At 46.8% G+C, this 20,216-nt stretch overlaps 1 protein-coding gene across 5 annotated transcripts; it reads right to left on the bottom strand.

Annotated features, from left to right (window-relative positions):
* Nucleotides 1-41: 41 nt before the first annotated feature.
* On the bottom strand, nucleotides 42-19,650 carry LOC122367587 (mannose-1-phosphate guanyltransferase alpha-A-like). Of its 5 annotated transcripts, XR_006254078.1 has the most exons (8): nucleotides 19,586-19,650; nucleotides 4,139-4,213; nucleotides 3,422-4,004; nucleotides 2,913-3,096; nucleotides 2,491-2,577; nucleotides 1,423-1,687; nucleotides 702-1,148; nucleotides 42-575 (listed from the first exon to the last, which is right to left on the bottom strand). XR_006254078.1 is itself a non-coding variant. In XM_043340834.1 (7 exons), the coding sequence occupies exons 2-7, from the start codon at nucleotides 4,176-4,178 to the stop codon at nucleotides 1,048-1,050; spliced, it is 1,260 nt and encodes a 419-aa protein (XP_043196769.1). In that variant the 5' UTR covers nucleotides 4,179-4,213; nucleotides 19,586-19,650; the 3' UTR covers nucleotides 42-1,047. The 5 variants fall into 5 exon arrangements, 4 of the variants coding, with proteins under 4 accessions (XP_043196769.1, XP_043196770.1, XP_043196772.1 ...); XM_043340834.1 differs by having other exon boundaries at nucleotides 42-1,148; XM_043340835.1 differs by having other exon boundaries at nucleotides 42-1,148; nucleotides 19,596-19,642.
* Between the last annotated feature and the right edge of the window lie 566 nt (nucleotides 19,651-20,216).

Below are 20,216 nucleotides of genomic sequence, written 5' to 3'. Positions count from 1 at the left end.
TGCTCCGATCGGCTTGTATCTTCGGACAGCAAATACAGACATATCTTACCAGCACACTCTGTATTCAGGCACAACTCATCATTGCACTGTGAGATGAATGACGATGATACAGCCGGCCAAACCGCCGGCGAAATATATAGGTAAAATGAGAGCACTGAGGAGCCACCAGCCACCAAGCACCAGCACTTAACACCGAGAAACAGCAGCCATAGTTCCACACTTGTCCCGCATAACCCTCTGCAGCTTCCCCTCTCCCTAGGGTCACCACTGTTCCCCACCCCCGGATGGACGGCATACTTCGCCACACTGTGCGCCACACGGCTTACAACCCTCACTATCAACTCCGTGTCTACAAAAAGGACGTCCAGCCACTTGATCTCAGGCCATCGAACAAACTCAAATCCCGAAGTCTCCCGTAAATTCATGCATCGTTTACCCCCTGCTCCGACTCCAAGTCCAACTGACTCGGTCGACACATTACTCTATGGAGCTCAGGACAGATCACGGCTTAGGGTTGACTCCTCACAGTATACCACTTCTCTTAGTACGAAGAAATTCAAGAGCCGACTGGACGGCTAGAAACCAACAAACTTTACTGACCACAGGTAAATTCAGGAAACACTATAGATGCACAGACTGAGACAGGCAGTCTCTCATCGTACTACTTTATTCCGTTCAGCGTTAAAACAACGCCGGGAAACCTAGATGCCCATTCACGCCGCGAAAATTGCGGCCAGAACAGCTACCGCGTCGCACCACCACCCATCCAATGGCACGCGGCATGTCTTTTACGTCCTGTCTGTGGTGATTGTGAGCCTTTGTCTTATGAAAAAACTAAATCGCGAATCAGCATCACAACCTCGCCACAATCAGTTTTTGCCTTGCCGGCACCAACATCCCATTCGTTCACTAGTCGCTCATGAGGCCGCGGCACCGGCTGTATTGTAGCAGTTCGTATCACACCCTGTTCCCCACCAACACTAACGGGTTTCCCTCGGAGCCGGGTCCCCCTCGGAGCCTCGAGCCGCCGACAGGTCCGCGTGGCGGCTAGAGGAGGATCTCGTTCTTGTAGCTGCGCACCAGGTCCTTGTGCGGCAGGATGATGCAGTTGAGGACGATCTTCTCAGAGGCAACGTTCACGTTACACCCTGTGCGGGCCAGAGAGAAGATTGAAATTGGGTTTCAGAGGAGTCAAGAGGTTACAGTTGTAAATAAAAACGAATTGTGACACAGCAGATGTGAAATTGGGTTAACATTAATGCGCCCGAGCATAGATCGGATCACCGCCGGCCAGCTATCAGGCGCAAATTAAGCTTGCTGCAGCTCAAATATGAACAGTTCGCAACAAGCATCGTCGACAAGCACGACGGACCCTAGAAAATCAACCCTTGCAAACCCACACCATCCCATGTAAGCACGTACCGAGTATGGTGATGGAGGGGTTCAATTTGCCGTCCCCGTTGAACAGCGGCACATTATCCATCTTGGCGAACGGCTTGTTCGGGTCCGGGTCGCACGGGGTGCCCTCGATGCGTGACCAGGCCCCGACCACGCTGTCCCAGCCGAGGATAGAGTGCAGGACCAGGGAGTGTTCGCGGATGCGCGCGCCGCCGAGCACGATCGACTCTCGCACGCGCACCCCCTCGCCCACCTCGGCGTTCCGGCCGACACTGACGTTGGGGCCCAGCTGGGGGGAAATGGCGGGGGAGCGTTAGAAAGAAATAGTCAAGCAGAAGTCCAGTAGAAGTTGCATCCTATTCACATATTATTAGTGAACCTTGCCAACACACCATCCATATGTCTTAAGGCTGCCGTCCACTGTGACGGAATTCCGTCCGGAGTCCGTCAAGAATGTCGCCGCACGCTGACCGCATCCGGACAGCAGACGGAAAGCTCGCGGACACTGGCTAACACTTTGTGAAGAGCAGTTATCAGTTATTTCAAAAGAAAATATAGCAATTTACTAGCATAACATAGTGCTGCCATGTCAAGGAAATTATGTTTACTTACTTCATCTTGAAAGAGTTGAAATTCTTTCTTAAATTTGCAATTGAAAACTCGAAGACGGAAGACCGTCCCTTTCCGCATCCGTTCCGTCTGCGTTCTCCGCAGAAAAGTTCAACATGTCGGACTTTGTCATTTCGTTTCCGTGGCAACCGCTTCCAAAACGCTTGCGGAGAGCTGACAGAAAATCAACAGCTGATTGCCGTTCGGATGCGGTCCGCACGAAGCGCGCACGCTTTCCGTGCGGACCGGATGCGCCCATAGGGTTCTGTGTTAAATTCCGTGCGGACCGCAAGCGTTCCGCATAGTGGACGGCGGCCTTAATACACTGAATTTCCGCTCCAGTCAGGTGCCTTCCCCAGTCAGCATACTCATTCAACCCACTCTCCCCTCATCACACGACCCTTCCTCCGCTCCTCCCCGACCCTACTCGACCCCGCTCCCGGCTCCGGCAGGTCACCACCGGCACCGTCCCGTTCAACTCACCACGGCAGTCGGGTGGATGGTGGCTGTCGGGTGGATCCACACGTCACCAATGATGGTGCACGGCTTACCGTCCTCTGCCAGCGGGGCCTGCAGGGAGAGCGGCAGGAGGCCGAGGGTCAGACACGGGAACAGATAGTGGGAGACACACGGACTGATTTACAGAGGATGTTTATTTTCATCATTATACACCCAGTCAAGGTCACAAGGTCAGTGGAATACTTGTGGGCAATGTTATCGTCATGCAAAACAAGGCACATCGATACGTGTGCTTCCACTCATTGATAACTCGGCATTAATTTGTGGCTTAGCCTATGACCTAAGATCTAAGCTAACTGTCGCATCCAATGTTCCCTCACAAGTGACTCTATCTGAGAGTTAAAGCGGTAGCGACTGCCGGCTGGCGCCCGTTCCCGCGCACTCACCCCGTTCTCCCGGTAGAGTTTCAGGTAGTGTCGGTTACTGTAGAGCGCCGCCGAGGCCGTCTTTATCTGACTCCACCAGCGCGACGTCTGGTAGACAAACACCCTCCCGGAGCCGGCCAGCGGCGCCAGGATGTCCACCTCCAGACTGATGGTCTCCGACGGAGGGCCCTCCTCGAAATCGGCGCTGAGATAGCCGGGGAAGCGCGGTTAGAAATGGGAGACGGGCGGGTAAATTGGTGGAATGTTGCGCATTAACAAAATAAACGAAACGCAAATACGCGTGAAATTAAAAAAGCAAAACCATAGACACGCTATAACCAAGAACAAAAATAAACTAAAATAAAATAAAAATGGAATGTTTATGCGAGGGAGATAGTGTAAAGAATAATAATTTCAATTTTGAAACTTTTCATCACATCATTGACATTAAAAACATCGAAACAAGTCGGACGCACGCGATGCAATATAAAAAAAAAATGCCGTCACTAAAAAAGCAGCGCCCCACTCACCTGTAAATTTCCTCCTGTTTCCGTTTGAACACGGTGCCGATCTGCTGGAAAATATCGCTGCTGCATATGTAGATCCCCGTGTTAATTAGCGTCGACACGAACGTCTCGGGCTTCTCGGCGTAATGCAGCACCGCGTGGGTGGCGCGGTCCTCGGCGATACAGCCAAAGTTGACCGACTGCTGGCGCGTGGCCTCGGTGGCCATGACGGTGAGCAGCGCGTCGGCTGGCCGCTCGCGGTGGAACGCCAGCAGCCGGTCCAGTCGGAAGTCCCCACACACGTCCCCGTTCAGCACGAAGAAGGCGTCCGGGCCGCCGGCGCGGATCTGGTCGCGGAACTGGTAGAGGCCGCCGGCGGTGCCCAGCGCCGCGTACTCCTGCAGGTAGCGCACGGCCACGCCGTACCGGGCGGCCATCTCGGCAGCGAACTGCTGCAGCTCCTGCGCAGGGTAGGCGCCCAGGATGAGCACCTCGCGCAGCCCGGCCACGGCCGCGCACGCCTCGATGTGGTGCTGGATCACCGGCCGGCCGGCCACGGGGAACAGCGGCTTGGGCACTTGCAGCGACAGCGGCCGGAACCGGGTGCCTGCCGACAGACACACATACTTTAGGTGAGAGGATTTAGTAGACAGGCTCATTGTAAAATCATACCACTGGGCAGTTGGGCACTGAATGATCACATAACCACAGCCTGAAACTGCCATTACAAAATTTCCATACCTTTTTGTGGTCCACCAATGAGGATGACTGCCTTCAGCATGATTGTTTTAAGTTTCTTGCACAATTTTTAAGCACCTGGAAGAAGAATCAGAGTCATGACTTGGTATAATTAATGTAATCATTGACCCTTATTCAAATGATTCTTAGTGATAATTACTACTTTCCATGGGGTATTTTGTGTAGTCAGTGCCTGTGTGAAGCAGAGCAATCCATGGTGCTATGTGGAGCTGCAGAACTAGACTGAGTCCTTCCCAAGTTGATGATGCATCAGAGACAGCCCACTGACTATAAAAGACCAGATACCTTGCTAACATTCTTACAACTAACCAGATACCTACTCACTCAGATACCAAACTACTTATCAGGTAACTACTTACCTAGTTATGGGTGCAGATTAACACTTATCTACTAATTTCTAGCATTTTTAGCCTGACGTCTAGCCTTGCCTTACCTAAAGATAACAGTATTTTACGGCCATGAAGTGTAAAGCCGGTGGAACCCAACCTAGGCAGGCTCCTAATTTCTACCTTTGCTAAGCCTGTGTGACTTAAGAAAATGCAATGGTTGACAGTGCACCAGTTAGCATTAAATCATGCCTGGAAAGCATTCAGAGATGGAGTGAAAAGGGCCTCAACTGAGCAGGCCATTTATCATTTACAAACGTGATGCAAATCCATTTCAGTTTCACCTTGATTTTTTTGTAAGATGTTAAGTGTTGAATCAAATCTAAAAATCTATAAAAAAAAATTTACAGTACCAGACAATCCATGGCTGATGCTGTAGAGAACCGTACATTTGCAATTTATGGTTTTCTCATTTCTACAATCTGAAGCTTTCTTCCGAGACAATCCCACTTCTCCTTGCTGTTTTAACCCGCGCCCCACTGGGGGGGGCTATCTATAGCCCCCCTCCCGTTTTTCTGCAATAACTTCCAAACCGCGTGACGTATCGACGCCAAACTTTCAGTACCTTAGGCTGCATCAATTTGACACCTTGTGTCAAAATTTGAACTTCGTACCTACTATAGGTCGGACGGAAATGACGTCAGAGTGACGTCATGTTCGGCCGATTTCGACGCAAAACATTGAACCACGACAATCGCTCCCAAGAGCTCAGTTTTTAGGCTAGATCCAATTTCTTTGCATGAGAGGACTCAGAATAGACTGCGATATCAAACTGCTATCTCGGATTTTCGAAATTTTGAAAATTTTGAAAATTTGATATAATAATATCCAAAATTTATATTTTTACATTTTTTTCAAAAAGTTTTTGACTTTTCGAAAAAACCGGAATATATGTGATAGAACGCATTATTATGACTAACTCTAGCAAGTTTTAGCTAAATATCTTCAAAAATGGCCAAGTTTTACGCATTATTGCAAAAATTCACAATTATTAATTTTTCAAATCAATTTTTCAGCACGTATTTGACACCGTACGCCAATATAAATAGCACCATCGTGTTCCTGAGCTCAAACTGCATCCAATAGACGCCTTTTTATTGAAAAATTTTAACTTCAAAATTTGACCTTTTTTGACCTGAAAGTGACCTAACATAAGCTAAATTCGACTCAAAATGACCTCGAATGACACAGACGACATCAAATTCGAAATATCTGACCTAAATGGACCATAAAACATGTGTCACGTGACCGACGCATGATATCAGTAGGTGGAACTATGGTCATGAGTACCCAAATATAGGAACGTTCCCATTTTTGGGAACCATTTTTGGGAACGGAGTTCCCAAATATGGGAACGGGCGTTCCCATTTATGGGAACGGAAGGTAATTTTTCGGCCGTTCGCCCACTAAAACTCATTAGTGCATCACGTTTCAAAAAAGTGCACGCTAATTTAAGTATCTACTAAGTCTCTATAAAATTACCGTAAGGTGGGGCTATTTGAGACAGTGGGGCTATTTGAGACAGTATTTAAAATCGTTATAAAATAAAAACCGTTTGAAATTTATGCTTAATTTTTGCTCAGGCGAATTTACTGCTCGATTCCACACCTTCCTGAGCAAAAATATCACATAAGAATCAAACGCTCTTCATTTTATAGCGATTTTAAATAGGTACCGTCTCAAATAGCCCCACTGTCTCAAATAGCCCCACTTTACGGTATCTTTAATCTGACCGTTGCACAAGGACATTGACCGTCGAATGATATTTTTAATGATTTTTTGAAGTGACGGAATGGTGAAAACATGGGTTATACTACATTTAACTTTCAATTTTAAGGAAAATGAAGCGTTTTTTACATTTTGAGGTCAAGTATAATAATTTTCGCCTGGTTATGAAGTTTCATACTAGCGACACCAGATGCTGACATATGCAAGCGAACACGCGGACAGTCCGGGGGTAATATTGGTGACATTTGGTGTCGGGGCGCACGACCGCATGGAACGTCAGTGATTTTACCGAACTACTGTTGTAAACTCAGTTTCAGTGGTTTAAAATTATTCAGCTGTATTTTATCATCCCAGAAAGACATATTTTATTTGGATGCTAGCTGTTTAGAGTTGTTTTATAAGGAGCGTTATGAGCGTGGTTTTTGTCTTCCGTGTTTCTAAGCGTGATCGTTTTGGGGGAATTTCTCTTATATAGGTCGCTCTGTGTGGCTTATTTATAATTTTTATGCTGATTTCGATCATTCCTCGTGCCCATCCTACCAGGCCTTTTGCCACTTACACTCATCAAGAAAGGAAAAAAACTAGATTTTCATTGGGACTAGGTGTTTTGAGGGTGGAACATATTCAGCGTTCCCATTTTTGGATACTTCCTTGTGCTCGTCAACTATCGGTGATAAACAGACAGGTGCTTGACATGTCTCCACCCTCGGCGCGAACGGTGGATATAGGTATGGAAGACCTTGTTGAACATCGCTGAGCGTTGTGAATTACGTAATCCTGCAGAGGGGGGCGTGCCCGCTGCGAGATCGACGGGAATAAAAGCGCAGAAGACCGGGCGAAACATGCGACGGTCTTGCCGGAAAGGTCATCTGATGATTGTTGCGTTAACAATAATTTGCGGCGTTGGACGTGATGCTTGTTAATGAAAAGAGCCCCTGAAAGGCGTCGGTGAAATCGTTCCCAATTTTGGGTACGCCGTTCCCATAATAAGGAACGCTTGCAGCGCCAGTGTACGAGAGCGTTCCCAAATTTGGGCTCGCGGCCCGGATGATGGACCGCTTTAGAAATAGGGGAACGATTTGAAACTACGATGGGCCTTAGGTACAATATCAAACTCTTTCCCAACAATATTGAGACAAATATCAGGCGGTTCACGATCGTTTTATATTTTTTGGACGTCATTTAACGGTTCTTTTTCTTGTTTTAAATAATGCCTACATGGCGTTCCCATATTTGGGTTTATCGTTCCCAAACATGGGAACGAAAATGCGTTCCCGAAAATGGGTACGCTTGACCATAGTTCCGCCTACTGATATAATATTTTCGTGACCTGTGATGACCTGACCTTGACCTGAAAATCAAAGTACAAGTTTGGTACCCTCAGGGTAACTAGAGCATCTGTTCCCGAGTGTGTGATCCAAAAATGAGCCTGATCTGACTGGTAAGACGGCGGCCAGAGCCCAAAACGTGAATAAGCCAAAATGCTAATAATTTTTACTTTGACCTGACCTGTGACGTCATCGGTGACCTCGAGGTCAATGAAATTAGGTTTCGCTCGACAGTTTTCCGGGGCTATCAGACGCCGTTTGAATTTTGACGATCGGCCCAGTAGTTTCGGAGTTGGGAGGGGGGCTATGAATAGCCCCCCCCCCCCCAGTAGGGTGTGTTATACGCAGACCCCAGTGGGGCGCGGGTTACGTACTAAACTGATCAGAATATTCAATTTCAATAAAAGCAAATAGGTTTATGTGAGCGCTTCATGCAAGGCAAAATATTTCATGTTAAATAAGCACCTAAGCATAGCATACCACAAGCACGTTTGAATTGTGACAATTGCGGCGCAGGGGTAAAGCCAGGTAAATTGGATATTGGATGGATGGTAAATTGGATGAACAAGCCATTAGAGAAGTAGGAGAGTTTCAAGGGCGCAATATTTCCACATTGCAAGAGCAGAACGAAGCAATGATACAGTGTGTAGAGGAAATGAAGAGCAGGGAAACGGAGAAGAAGACGGAGATCAAGAAGACGTATGCAGATGTCACAAAAGTGGTAGAAGAAATAAAAGAACAACAAGAAGTCATCAAGGGTAACTCTGAAGGTATCAAAAGAGTGATACAGAACAAAGAGTTGGAAGAAAGGGCAACAAATGTGCTGATACACAATCTCCCAGAGAGAAAAGCAGAGAAAGGAGAAGACAAAAAACAGGAAGACATAGTGAAGTTCAAAGAAATAGCAGATGCTCTGGGAGTGCGAGACTTTGAAATTCAGAAGATTGTCAGATTGAGGCAAAAACGTACAACGGAGAAAGGAGATGAAAGAAACGCAAATCAGAACCAGAAAACGAAACCAAGAATACTCCTGCTGAAGCTGAGATCAAAGGAGCACGTGGAGCTTCTGTACAAAAGGAGGTTTGATCTCAAGAGCAAAGGCATAGAAAATACCTACATTACAAGGGACCTACCTCCCGAAGAAAGGGAGAAGCAGAGAAGACTGAGAGAGGAGTGGCTCAAGAAAGGGCGAGAAACCCATGTCATTTCTCGGGGGAGGGTTGTCGAAAGGAAGGGAAACAAAGTAACACAGTAAGAAGGAAAGAAAGCAGGGATGGAAGGTACAGGAAACAAACAACAAACAAGGGGTCGAAGACCGACAACCAAGAAAGTAGAAAGGTTTACAAATTGAATCTCATTAACATACAAGGATTAACAAAGCAAAAGCTGGCAGAACTAGAAGAATTGTTAGCCTACAGTTGTGACATCTTATGTATTACTGAGACCCACCAGAGATATGATAAACTTGAGATTGACAAGAACTTGATCAAGATAGAGAGCATGAGAAAACAAAAAGACAAGAAAGGAGGAGGGCTCATGTTTTTGTATAAACAAAACAGTGGTGTCGCTTTAAGTAAAGCCCCTTCAGAGAACGAAGATGTTTTGGAAGTGAGGGGAAGTATATTGAACAAACAGGTTAGGATAATACTTGTTTACATGTCAGTTGAAACAAAACCAGAAGACAAAACACGAAATGAGAAAATCAAACAAGAGCTTGAAGAGAAGCTAGAAGAAAGTCCAGACATGGCAACAATGTTGTTGGGGGATTTTAATGGACATGTAGGGTTCCTAGGAAGCCAAAAAGAGAATAGGAACGGAAAATTTGTCATTGATGTGATAAACAAAAACAATATGATTTTACTGAATGGTGATGACATATGTGAAGGCTTGTATACATGGGGAAGTAAAGAATACAGAAGTGTTATTGACTATGTGCTGGTCAACAGTAAGATGCATCAGTCTATCCTTAAGATGAAAATTGATGAAAGTCAAGAACTACTAGATCTATCAGATCACAACATGATCACAGTGTTTTTCAAAGATGAAAAGTCACTGAGTCTCAATAAAGCTAAATGGAAAGATGAATACTTCTTTAAGACAGACCAAGATTCATTGTCGGGCTTCGTGCAAGAGGTACTACAGAGAATAGAAGCTGATAACATATGCCTAAAGGAAGATCTCAATGTGATAATGAAGGATGTGGCAGAGAAATTGCTTACAAGAAGGTACAGAAGAAAAACTGACAGAAAGAATGAAAAAATCAAGGAAAAACCATGGATGACCGAAGAAATACGGAAACAAATCAAGCAAAGGAAAGCCTTCAACAGACTCAGGAGAAATGCAAAGTCAGAAGAAGAAAAGTGCAGATTATATGAAAAATATTATGAGCAGAAACGACTGACAAAGCTACTCATCAAGGAAGAAATAGCAAAGCATGAAAAGAAAGTGACTGACGAAATACGTTATAGTAGCTACAAAAGCAAGGCACTTTGGGAGAATATCAACAAACTTAAAGGAAAGCAAAAGGATAACAGTCCAGTTCGCCTATTCACAGAAGCTGGACAAATGCTGCAAGGAGAAGAAGAAAAGGAAAACTTAGCAAGTGTCTGGAAGAAAATCTATCAAAGACATGAAAACAAGTTAGAAGAAGTGTGGAACGATAGGGCGAAGCTAACCTATACTGCAGATCTGGAGAAAGAGAAACAGGACCAGATACAAATAAAAGGATATAGTTTCCCAATCACACTGAGAGAACATATGGATATGGCCATGAACAGTAGGAAAAGGATGAAGAAGATGGAAGATATACAAATAACTGAGGAAGAAGTCACCAAATGTATAGGCAGGCTTAAGAACAAGTCAGCGGCAGGACCAGATGAACTCAAGCCAGAACTATACAAAGCTTTGATAAAAAATGACAAATGCTTGAAGATACTGACAGGCTGCTACCAAGAAGTCCTCGAGAGAAGTGACACGCCATCAGAATGGAAGATATCAAGGACGAAAATGATACCAAAGACGTCTAAGCCAACTGCCAAAGACTTGAGACCAATAGCTTTAACGAATGTGTCATATAAGATCTACATGTCAATTCTAAAACAGCGACTAGAAGATCATCTAGAAAGCGCAGAGCAAAAGTTAGAGACACAAGCAGGGTTTACGAGAGGAGGAAGGATAGAGGACAACCTTTTCCTATTACAGTACTGTGTGGAAGAAAGCTTTAAAATGAAGGCACCTCTGATTGTTACTTCAATTGATTACAGCAAGGCGTTTGATTCCATCGATAGAGCTAGGATGGTAGAGGTGCTCATGAAGTACAAGATTCACCCCAAAATGATTGATGCTGTGGCAGCCACATACCAAGGAGACAGAACCTGGATTGAACTAAATGAGAACATTAAGTTAGAGATTTTAGTAACAAGTGGTATACGGCAAGGGTGTACAGGATCAACTGCCTTCTTCAAGCTCATGACTTATATCATCACAAAAGTAATGGAGGCAACAGAAGCAGGGTTCAGAAGCTGCAAATTTACGCTGCCAATCCTATTCTTTGCTGACGACGGGCTCCTGCTGAACCATTCTATTGAAGAAACAGAGACTAGCATCAGAAGACTGACAGCAATTAGCAAGGAGTGTGGACTGGACATAAACAAGAATAAGAGCAACATCATCACATTTAATCTGAAAGAACAGCACAGAAGCATAGAAGATATTGAAGTAAAAGAAAACATAAAATACTTAGGTCTGAAAGTAACAAATACAAGGGATGTGTTCAGAGGGCAGAAAAGAATCATGATTGAAAAGGCACAAAGAATGGCAAACATGACCTATTCAGTAATTGCAAAATCATGCAACAGACTGCTGATTGGTAAGACCTACTGGAAATCCCTAGCACTGCCATCAATCCAGTCTGCAAAACGTGGCAGCCAGCTCGACGAGGTGTTTGGGGCCGTAACCGGACAAATCTTCGTATGGCAATTCTTCGTCGCGCAATTCCTCGTCCGCATTTCTTCGTCCGCAAATCTTCGTCGGCGCATTTATTCGTGTCGCATAACTTCGTCTCGCATTTCTTCGTAAGCGCAAATATTCGTAGCGCATTTTTTCGTATCCGCATTTCTTCGTACGCGCATTTCTTCGTCAAGCATTTTTTCGTCCACGCATTTCTTCGTCTACGCAAATCTTCGTCCGCATTTCTTCGTCCACGCAAATCTTCGTCTGCGCATATCTTCGTCCGCAAATCTTCGTCCCCGCAAATCTTCGTCCGCAAATCTTCGTCCGCATTTTTTCGTCCACGCATTTCTTCGTCTTCGCAAATCTTCGTCCGCATTTCTTCGTCCAGCAAATCTTCGTCCCGGCAAATCTTCGTCCGCAAATCTTCGTCCGCCAAACTTCGTCCGCAAATCTTCGTCCGCAAATCTTCGTCCGCATTTTTCGTCCACGCATTTCTTCGTCCACGCAAATCTTCGTCCGCAAATCTTTGTCTGCGCATATTTTCGTCCGCAAACCTTTGTCTCCGCTATCTTCGTCTCCGCAAACATTCGTCCACAAATGTGGTTCAATAAAACCATGAAGAAATATCAGACCATCAAGTGATTGACGAATTTAATGCATGGAATGGATGATCGAAACTTTTGAAGTCAGGTAGATGAGGTCTGTCCGGTGAAGCTATTGTATTTGGGAGCCGAGAATTGAAACATTCCATATCATTTGTGTCCCGGACATTCTTTTTTCGCGGTCGATGAATGACAATACAATCTCTTGTACCCTCGCTGGCATAGGCGGCGGAACGGGGAGGGCACCGGGGCACCGTTCCCCTCTTTAATTTTGGCCTTTTAACAGTAGCCCTATGGGCGTTGCATGGAAAGAATGGGACTAAAAGTCGGCAGTGCCGTGCCCCCCCCCCCCCCCTAATTGAATGTGTTCCGCCGCTACTGCTCGCCGGACCTATTTGTTTTCTACATATACGCCGGCCGAGGGGGGCGGGTACGACCCCCCCCCCCCATCGCCGTTTCGCCACTGGTGGAGCTAGCGCGTCGCGGAAAAAACGAGCGTGTGCGCCGTTACGAGACGCAGAGGTTAATACCCGATTTTAAGGCCTTCTAGGTCAGGGGTCGGCTTACAGCCCGCGGGCCGGATCCGGCCAGGAGGGTGACGGTTGGATCCGGCCCGCGACCATCTGACGTCCGGCCCGCGCAAGTTTTGTCTAGAAGTAGAATTAGACAAAAACACCCGCAAATGGTGTTTATAAACTCATGAAGTGTGCGAAGGAAGAACTATTGTGCCAAAGCACATTTAAGTCACTTTTATATCGGAGTCGATTTCTGAAGGAACCGCGGGCCGGAACACGATGTAAGTCGATGATACCAGCCGCGGGCCGGACGTCAGATGGTCGCGGGCCGGATCCAACCGTCACCCTCCTGGCCGGATCCGGCCCGCGGGCCGTAAGCCGACCCCTGACCTAGAAGGCCTTAAAATCGGGTATTAATCTCTGCGTCTCGTAACGGCGCACACGCTCGTTTTTTTCCGCGACGCGCTAGCTCCACCAGTGGCGAAACGGCGATGGGGGGGAAGGGGGGGGGGGTCGTGCCCGCCCCCCCTCGGCCGGCGTATATGTAGAAAACAAATAGGTCCGGCGAGCAGTAGCGGCGGAACACATTCAATTAGGGGGGGGGGGGGGGCTTGGCACTGCCGACTTTTAGTCCCATTCTTTCCATGCAACGCCCATAGGGCTACTGTTAAAAGGCCAAATTAAAGAGGGGAACGGTGCCCCGGTGCCCTCCCCGTTCCGCCGCCTATGCCGGCGAGGGTACAAGAGATTGTATTGTCATTCATCGACCGCGAAAAAAGAATATCCGGGACACAAATGATATGGAATGTTTCAATTCTCGGCTCCCAAATACAATAGCTTCACCTGACAGACCTCATCTACCTGACTTCAAAAGTTTCGATCATCCATTCCATGCATTAACCTTCGCCCTGGTGGGGGGGGGGGGGGCCATTTTGGCCCCCCCCCCTGTGGTTTTTCAGCGATAACTCAGAAACCACTTGAGTTAGCGCCCTGAAACTTTGTATAGCTGTTTATTCAACATTTTTACATCATGTCCTTTTTTGGGGGGTTCGGGTCAGGTCAGGTCAGGTCACAAGGTCACCAAAACTGACACCACCTCTAAAAAAGTTCAAAGCTCTCTCAAAGGCACAGCTTTTATCCGATCGATGTAAAATTTACAGTACTTGAAGATGTCACCCAGCTCTACAAAATGGCTATCTCGGATTTTTTATAAATGTGACCTAAGGTCAGGTCAGGTCATCGCTGCTCCCCATTATAAGTCAATGGGAGAATCGAAAAGTAGTTGTTTTTCAGCTAAATCGGGCGTGATTGTTCCTATATTTCGTTATTGAAGTGTCTTGGGTCAGCAAATCACAGCCCATGTGAAACCATTTGCTTGTGACCTCGCTGAGGTCACGCTAGGTCATCTCCCTGGTCACCAGAGGTCACCAGCGGTTTTTCTGCACTTACTTGTTATTGAATAGAGATAGAGACTCCGTTCGACGTTTATCGTGTTTGTCTCGTCAATGCGGATCGAATGATATGCAGCATGACCTATTTCGGTAAGGTCATGACCTTGACCTGAGGTCAAATTTTCAAAATGACCTTTCGAGGTCAAACTATATATCATTCGACGCGTCTCGACGAGCCAAGCACGATGGTGCATGAATCGTTTCTCTATTTTCTCGTGAATGCATGCTATAGTTAAAAACATTTTCAACGAAATTTGCCAAGTTGACCTTGCATGACCTCTGTGGGCCAAACCGTTGAGCTGAGGTCAAATCTGACGAACCTTGGCGAAAGAGCTTGAAAAGAGCTATCGATTGCTTTTTTCCGCGGCTCTCTAGCTCTTCTAGTTTCCGAGCTACAGCGGAATATGTCCGGCAACACCGAAAACACTGAAATTTGACCTATGATGACCTCTAGCGACCTCAATATTGACCTTAGCGAAAAAATGACTGAAATACTTTCGAACGTACTTGTTATGGGCTTTCGTTTGCTTTTTTCCGCGTCTTCCTAGCCCTCTTCGTTTTCGAGTTAGACGGGGGGGGTCATTTTGGCCCCCCCCCCCACCAGGGCGAAGGTGGCTCAGACCCACACCAGGGCGCGGGTTAAATTCGTCAATCACTTGATGGTCTGATATTTCTTCATGGTTTTATTGAACCACATTTGTGGACGAATGTTTGCGGAGACGAAGATAGCGGAGACAAAGGTTTGCGGACGAAAATATGCGCAGACGAAGATTTGCGCATATTTTCGCAAGAAGATTTGCGCACAGACGAATTTGCGGACGAAGATTTGCGTGGACGAAGAAATGCGTGGACGAAAAATGCGGACGAAGATTTGCGGACGAAGATTTGCGGACGAAGTTTTGCGGACGAAGATTTGCGGACGAAGATTTGCCGGGACGAAGATTTGCGTGGACGAAGAAATGCGGACGAAGATTTGCGTAGACGAAGAAATGCGTGGACGAAAAAATGTGGACAAAGATTTGCGGACGAAGATTTGCGGGGACGAAGATTTGCGGACGAAGATATGCGCAGACGAAGATTTGCGTGGACGAAGAAATGCGGACGAAGATTTGCGTAGACGAAGAAATGCGTGGACGAAAAAATGCTTGACGAAGAAATGCGCGTACGAAGAAATGCGGATACGAAAAAATGCGCTACGAATATTTGCGCTTACGAAGAAATGCGAGACGAAGTTATGCGACACGAATAAATGCGCCGACGAAGATTTGCGGACGAAGAAATGCGGACGAAGAATTGCGCGACGAAGAAATGCCATACGAAGATTTGTCCTGGAATCGTTTGGGGCAGCAGGAATCCTGCCCCAAATGGGGCAGTTGGCCCCCCGGGCAGTCAAATTTCTGCCCCAAATAGGGCATCTACTTGGGGCAGGTTAGATTATGCCCGAAATGTACTATATATAGCATAAAAACTACATATCAATACATCACCCGCGCAAATTTAAGTCGGTCGCGGTAATGAGACATACAATTTTTTACGAAAGGATCTGATCATTGGTTAAGGTTATATTATAGGTAGAGCGGCTAGTGTTCCGGTTAAAATGTGATGATGACGCAGTTGGGGTGCGTAACTGCCTCATGTTGCCATGGCAACGTCGAATCAATCGGCAGCGAGGGGCGCATTTCGTTTTTTGCAACCAAAGAGAGGCGCTACCCGGACAATGCCCCAATGCATCATGGAAAAACTGATACTACACCTCGTCTCGGCGATGATCAGCTAGTTGGTGGCTTGGTTTTAAGTGTGCAGAGTGTGCTCGTCTCTTAATCTGTAGGTCGCGGGTTCGCAGCCGGTCAGTTAAGCGTTTTAGCACGCGTTCATTTCTAAATGGAAATGTGGATATCATTTGGTCGGACGGCAATCATCGTGACGGCTATACAGCACATTTACGAGTGTTCTATTAGGTCAGGTTTGGTCTGGTTCGGTTTGGTTTGATTTGGTTTGGTGAGGCAGGAGGCTAGAAAGGAGTATCTCCGGGTAGCGCCTTTCCTTGGTTGCTTATACGAAACACGGCGCGTAAAACATTCATAGCCCCGATGAAGGGAAAACTCGAATATGGCAACAGTTGCGAATGACAATTTCTGCGCTTCAGCGACGTTTGTGGCGCAGCCCACTTTTTCTTGCCCGTTTCAACAATACTCTGCTTCTTTATTATTTTCCACCGGTAGCGTGCACCGGGTGCGGCTAATTGTGGGCTACGCTTTTGCGAAACTGCCAAGTTTGGCAGCCCAACTCGACCAAAGCGAAATACGCCTAGAACCATCCTGGTAACCTGTCAGACCGACTCAGAACGACTCAAACTGACTCAGACCGACTCAACCGACTCAAATCGATTCTGATCGACTCAGACAGACTCAGAACGACTCAGGCAGACTCAAACCGACTCAGGCAGACTCAAACTGACTCGACCGACTCAAACCGATTCAGATCGACTCAGACCGACTCAACCGACTCAAATCGATGCCGATCGACTCAGACATACTCAGAACGACTCAGACAGACTCAGGCAGACTCAAACAGACTCAGGCAGGCTCAAACCGACTCAGGCAGACTCGACCGATTCCGATCGGCTCAGACCGACTCAGATTGACTCAGAACGACTCAAACTGACTCAGACCGACTCAAGCGACTCAAATCGATTCCGATCGACTCAGACAGACTCAGAATGACTCAGACAGTCTGTGAGTCTGTCTGAGTCAATCGGAATCGATTTGAGTCGGTTGATTCGGTCGGAGTCAGTTTGAGAGTCGTTTTGAGTCTATCTGAGTCGGTCTGAGTCGATCTGAATCGGTTTGAGTCGGTCGAGTCAGTTTGAGCCTGCCTGAGTCGGTTTGAGTCTGCCTGAGTCCGCCTGAGTCTGTCTGAGTCGATCGGAATCGATTTGAGTCGGTTGAGTCGGTCAGAACGACTCAGACCGACTCAACCGACTCAAATCAATTCCGATCGACTCAGACAGACTCAGAACGACTCAGACAGACTCAGGCAGACTCAAACCGACTCAGGCAGACTCAAACCGACTCAGGCAGACTCAGAATGACTCGACCGACTCAAACAGATTCAGATCGACTCAGACCGACTCAGTCTGACTCAGACCGACTCAACCGACTCAAATCGATTCCGATCGACTCAGACAGACTCAGAACGACTCAGACAGTCTGTGAGTCCGTCTGAGTCGATCGGAATCGATTTGAGTCGGTTGATTCGGTCTGAGTCAGTTTGAGAGTCGTTCTGAGTCTATCTGAGTCGGTCTGAGTCGATGAAGTCAGTTTGAGTCTGCCTGAGTCGGTTTGAGTCTGTCTGAGTCCGCCTGAGTCTGCCTGAGTCCGCCTGAGTCTGTCTGAGTCGATCGGAATCGATTTGAGTCGGTTGGGTCGGTCTGCGTCAGTTTAAGTCCTTCTGAGTCTACCTGAGTCGGTCTGAGTCGATCTGAATCGGTTTAAGTCGGTCGAGTCAGTTTGAGTCTGCCTGAGTCGTTCCGAGTTTGTCTGAGTCGATTGGAATCGAATTGAGTCGATTGAGTCTGTCTGAGTCAGTTTGAGTCGTTCTGAGTCTATCTGAGTCTGTCTGAGTCGATCTGAATCGGTTTGAGTCGGTCGAGTCGGTCTGAGTCTGCCTGAGTCGGTTTGAGTCTATCTGAGTCTGTCTGAGTCATTCTCAGTCTGTCTGAGTCGATCGGAATCGATTTGAGTTGGTTGAGTCAGTCTGAGTCAGTTTGAGTCGTTCTGAGTCTATCTGAGTCGGTCCAAGTCGATCTGAATCGGATTGAGTCGGTCGAATCAGTTTGAGTCTGCCTGAGTCGGTTTTAGTCTGCCTGAGTCGTTCTGAGTCTGTCTGAGTCGATCGGAATCGATTTGAGTTGGTTGAGTCGGTCTGAGTCAGTTTGAATCGTTCTGAGTCTATCTGAGTCGATCTGAATCGGTTTGAGTTGGTCGAGTCAGTTTGAGTCTGCTGAGTCGGTTTGAGTCTGCCTGAGTCGTTCTGAGTCTACCTGAGTCGATAGGAATCGATTTGAGTCGGTTGAGTCGGTCTAAGTCAGTTTGAGTGGTTTCTGAGTCTATCTGAGTCGGTCTGAGTTGGTACGTTATCTTCTCCTACCCAGTGACGTCACAGCATGCGTCGGCTTGGCACGGCGGCCACAGGTGGGGTGCGGCTAATGGTGGTATCTCGCTTTGGTCGAGTTGGGCTGCAACTTGGCGGTTTCGCAAAAGCGTAGCCCACAATTAGCCGCACCCGCGTGCACCCCGCCCCGGTTCGCCCCGCCCCGGAATTGCCGAACTCTGCCCCGATTTCTCAAAAGCTGCCTCGATATCTGCCCCTGCCCCACTGTGTCTGCCCCGACGAGATCTCGTCGAACCCTGCCACGTTTTGCAGACTGGCCATCAATACTGTACGGCTCCAGTGTCATGACAGTCACAGAGGAAGAGACCAAGAAGCTGCAAGTAATCGAAAATGGTGTCTACAGACAGATCTTGGGGGCTCCAAAATATGCACCAAATGCTGCATTGAGAGGAGAAATTGGAGCATCTCTGATGACAACAAGGATTAAAACTGGGAGACTTCAGTACATGAGAAGCATATTGCAAGGAAAAAATCAACTACTCAAAGAGGTGTTAACAGAAATGATGGACGAGGGCAAGAACAAATGGATAAGGGTAACCTATTCCATTATTAAGGAAGTCGGACTCAAAGTAAAGGATTTGTACCAGATAAGCAAACAAGACCTTAAAACACACATGCAAAAATGGGATGGAAAGAAATGGAAGGAGGAATTGTTAACTAAAACTACTCTGTCCCTGTATATTGTCTGGAAAAAGGAGATGAAGGAAGTAACGTTTATTGACAACCAGCAAGCATCAACAATATTTTTCCAGGCAAGAGCTAACTGTCTTCCTCTAAATGAGCGCAAGAGATACAAGAAAGAAGACACAAGATGTATGATGTGCAATGCAGAAAATGAAGACCTCGCCCACTTTATATTGAATTGCCCAGCCTACGAAGAAGAAAGAAAAGAATCAATGCATCTTCAGAAACCCTATGCAAAGGATATTTTAGGGATGTTTCTGTTTGAGGAGGAAGATATCGAAGAAAAGAAAGAAGTATTGCTTAAGCTGTGGAAGAAAAGAAGACTGCTGGAAATAAAACAAATTTCTCCATCCTAGTTGACCTTCATCCTCCCAACACCCAATCCTGTCCCCTAGTGAGAATCCTAGCCACACAAACCAACCATAACAATGCAACCCATCGATCAAAGTAAAAGTTAAAGTTTAAGAAATCAAGGAGGTGCCGATACAAAGGCTAAACCTCCGAAAACCATCGCATCGCATCGCATCGGATAGAAATCGACCAAAGCCCTTATTTGCTCATTCCATGTGACAGAAAAGTTTATAATTTAGTCACAAAACATGCTAAAGCACCATTGTTAACCATAAATATCACAGGTCCGGAGTGAATGACAGTTTTACAATCCTCACTCCTCGTCGCAGCGGTTTGTTTACGTCAGCTTTTCAGTGAATAAACAATTTTTGCAAAAGACTTGTGCTGAAGGATTACTAGTGACGTCATTAGTTCTAGGCGAATCAGATGCCGCGCTCGACATCAAGTTTGATGGGCGCTATAGATGGCCCATCTATAGATGGCCTTGGATGGGCATTCTTTATTCACAGCTGAAAAAAATGATATCGTTTTGCTTTTTATTATTCCCAATTCCCATTCCACCAGACCGAGATAATCAGGCATTATGTCACATGTTAAACCAGTATAACGCCTTTTGGGGCGACTAACGGAGCGAGCGAGAGGGTGAGCCTTGCACGTGCGAAATTTCGAGGGGGTACCTCCAGCTAACTTGTGCTCGGCACCCTACTAACCGGTCTCTAGCGATGTGCCAAATTTGAGCACAATCGGCCCAGCCGTTCTCGAGATCTGGAAGCGGCACTCTGCACGTGCGCACGTGCAAAATGGGTCCCAACTGACTTTTGCACGGCAGCCTACTAACCGGTCCCTAACCATGTACCAAATTTGAGCGCCATCGGTCCAGCCGTTCTCGAG

The sequence above is a fragment of the Amphibalanus amphitrite genome, unplaced genomic scaffold, assembly GCF_019059575.1.
Source record: "Amphibalanus amphitrite isolate SeventyFive unplaced genomic scaffold, NRLGWU_Aamphi_draft 000879F_arrow, whole genome shotgun sequence".
NCBI classification, from domain to species: Eukaryota; Metazoa; Arthropoda; class Thecostraca; order Balanomorpha; family Balanidae; genus Amphibalanus; species Amphibalanus amphitrite.
The sequence above is the reverse complement of the archived record's forward strand: the minus strand, read 5'-3'. Positions and strand labels throughout refer to the sequence as shown.

Bases quoted from the DNA above. Each gene is read 5' to 3' on its own strand.
- LOC122367587 (XM_043340834.1), bottom strand. From the start codon at position 4,178: ATGCTGAAGGCAGTCATCCTCATTGGTGGACCACAAAAAG. The intron at 4,005-4,138 runs GTATGGAAATTT...GTCTGTCGGCAG, and splicing joins CATTGGTGGACCACAAAAAG to GCACCCGGTTCCGGCCGCTG. The intron at 3,097-3,421 runs GTGAGTGGGGCG...CGGCTATCTCAG, and splicing joins AAACAGGAGGAAATTTACAG to CGCCGATTTCGAGGAGGGCC.